Here is a 2,782-nt window from a genome sequence, read left to right on the forward strand (position 1 = left end):
CTTTACACTGCAGGGGACACTTGGCTTAATGAAGAATAGGGAGAAAATGTTTTCCAAGAACTAAGTAAAGCACTGGATTGTGTTTGGACACTACTGGTTTTTTTGCTCATTCAAAAGAATCAGAAAAAGGTTAAAATATACAGAAATTACAGACAAGGAACGTGTTTAAATTTAGCCAAGGATTCTTAGTATTTCTGGATAACTCAGACCACACTTGAAGGGTTCTGTCCACACATTTTTCTACTTTCATTACAGCCAGACATCTTCCCTCAAACACCCTTTCCCTGTCACGTTTCATTAATGTGAAACCTTCAGTAAATACAAGAGGGTGACTCCAGTAAAATGCTGCAGGTGCCCAACACTTGCTAACTGACTGCATCCAGATAGAATTCAAAATATTCCCTGAAACCTGAGCCTCAGAATTGTTTAAATGAGGCCTCATTCTTCTCAGCAGCTAAAGAAACTGAAGCTGAGGAAGCCCCACTAATAGTTTAGTTTGATTTAAAAGATACTCAGCACTGCTCAGAGGCCAACTTACTATAAATAGAAATATATAAAAATAATATAAATAAAAATAACACAAGAATCCAGAGACTATTACAAGACTAGTTACAATTTCTCAAAACACACCAATACAGAATTGTTTCCTCAGTAATAGAATGAACACAGCATCAAGTATATATATTTTACTCTTAAATAGAACAGCTTTATTCAACCAAATCCAAGATTATTTCAAAACTATCCCTTAAACTTGGCTTAGAGAATTATTTTTGCCATTCTTCCCCTTCAAAATCCCTTATGTATTGCTTAGAAAACAAAATTATATTATTTTTAAAAGTTTTGGGGTTTTTTTTTGGAAAAACAGCAGGAAGGTGTGAATCTCTCTTTTTTTTATATTTTAATATTCCTTTTCTCCAACAAAACTAATGGAATAGTGAGAGGTTACAGGAACACTTTGCTCAGCTTTATATAAAACTGAGATCCAAGGAGTGTGACTTGCACATAACCTGGACAGGGGTGACAGGAGCTGCCACAGCCCAGGATGGGTCTGGTAACGCTGAGGTTTAACACTGGGAACTGCAGTCACACTCCAGTTCTCCCCTGCACCTCACTCTGAGCTTAGAAAAACAGAAGTTCTCTCTATTTCAGTGAAGTCTGAGATAATTTGACTGTGAATGTTGTGGCTCAAAGCCCCGGCAGTGAGTGACCAGATGGGCTGGAGGGGACAAGCCATGAGCCCAGGGCTGCAGTTTGAAAGCATTGGAATCTTTAAGAAAAGTTTGTTCCCAGCCAAAAGTCTCTTCCAAGGTAACAGACGTGTTTGTGTGTGACTTTCAAGATCCAAATAACCTGGGGGATGCAACAGAAAAAAAAGTACATGAGAAGTGGGTTACGACAGTGCACAGTCACACCAATGCAAGGCTGATTCTGTTGGACTAATTGATGGGTTTCCACCCCCCCCAAAAATGAAAAATATGCCAAAATTTAGACCCAAGTGCTGACCCAAAGGATGTTTTATCTGACAACCCCCAATAAGCAACATAATGTGTGGCTGAATGACTCATATGCTGGCACAGAAGGTTTTGATGCACTGCAGGTGCCCACACAGCAATAAAACTGAGGCCAACCCATACTTGAAAATTGAAATAAGCCAGTGAAATCAATAAGAATTATGGAAAAATCGAGTGGGGGAGAAGGAGATGTGAAAAGAAATGTATGTGCAAGAAAAATCCCAATATATGACTTCCTATAACCAAATGACACGTTACTTACACAACCATGCAGAACATCATGAAGATATTCCACAAGGCAATGAAGATTCGAAAATACCTGAGACTCAGCAAGAACTCTCTGATATTGTCACCTAGAAACCAAGAGAAGAAGCCTTTGATGTGAAAAACACCCGACAATACACTGACAAGTCACATTTTCAGTGCTGCCTGAAAAGCACAAGCAACTGTGACAGAAAAAAAACCCCTCAAACAATCAAAAACACACCAAAAAGTTCAGATCACAAAACGCTGAAACTTGAAGGTTTAGGTGAATGATGGATGCTTTGTTCAGTGGCAAAATAACCAATAAATGATAAAAAGGGTTCTCACTAAACGTAAAAAGGGAAGAGCAGCCTCATTGTAGTTCACAGCCTTCCTGGGATTTTTAAGTAGCAAACAGAGGGAGCAGCACAAGTGTATCCACATGGAAATGGCAACCAGGTGGTGAGCAGAGTGTTACCTCTGTAGTGCAGGCACCTACAGTCAAAAATGCTGAAAGAAATGTGCTTTTTTTGGGGGGTATTTCTTCTCAAATCCTGTTTGGGGATCACAGGGGGTTTATCACACCTGTATGTAAAACGGCACAGAGGAACATTTTCAGGCTGAAAAGCACTAAAATGGTTATTCCAGCCAGAGAGCAATTCCCATCCAACAAAACCAGCGGGGGAATTGTGGTTTGGCCAAGGCTTTCCTTTGGAAAAGCCGATTCCCGAGTGTGTTCAGGCAGCCCCGGCCCCGCTCCCGCGTCCCCTCCCGCATCCCCTCCGTTACCGGTCGTGGGTTCCCTCGGCTCCTCCCCGAATCCCTCCGTGTCCTTCCTCCTCCTGCGGTACAAGGGGGGCCGTGTGAGGCAGGTGAACCCCTTCCCAGCAAACCTCCCTCCCCTCCCTCCCTCCCCGTGTTCGCTCACAGCCTGAAGTTGAGCACAGCACCGGCGTTCACCAGCAGCGTCCTGTGGGAGAGAGGGACAGCGAGGGGGACAGGGATGGGGACAGCGATGGGGAGGGGGA

General features: G+C 42.8%; 1 protein-coding gene across 1 annotated transcript; it reads right to left on the reverse strand.

Annotated features, from left to right (window-relative positions):
- Positions 1 to 680: 680 nt before the first annotated feature.
- Positions 681 to 2,777, reverse strand: SMIM7 (small integral membrane protein 7; the record flags this gene model as incomplete). Its single annotated transcript, XM_027632882.1, has 4 exons — positions 681 to 1,350; positions 1,774 to 1,864; positions 2,544 to 2,596; positions 2,683 to 2,777. Coding segments are annotated over 4 exons (255 nt in total), but the record flags the coding sequence as incomplete, so codon positions are not given.
- Between the last annotated feature and the right edge of the window lie 5 nt (positions 2,778 to 2,782).

Source organism: Corapipo altera, unplaced genomic scaffold (genome assembly GCF_003945725.1).
Source record: "Corapipo altera isolate COAL_440 unplaced genomic scaffold, ASM394572v1 56384, whole genome shotgun sequence".
NCBI classification, from domain to species: Eukaryota; Metazoa; Chordata; class Aves; order Passeriformes; family Pipridae; genus Corapipo; species Corapipo altera.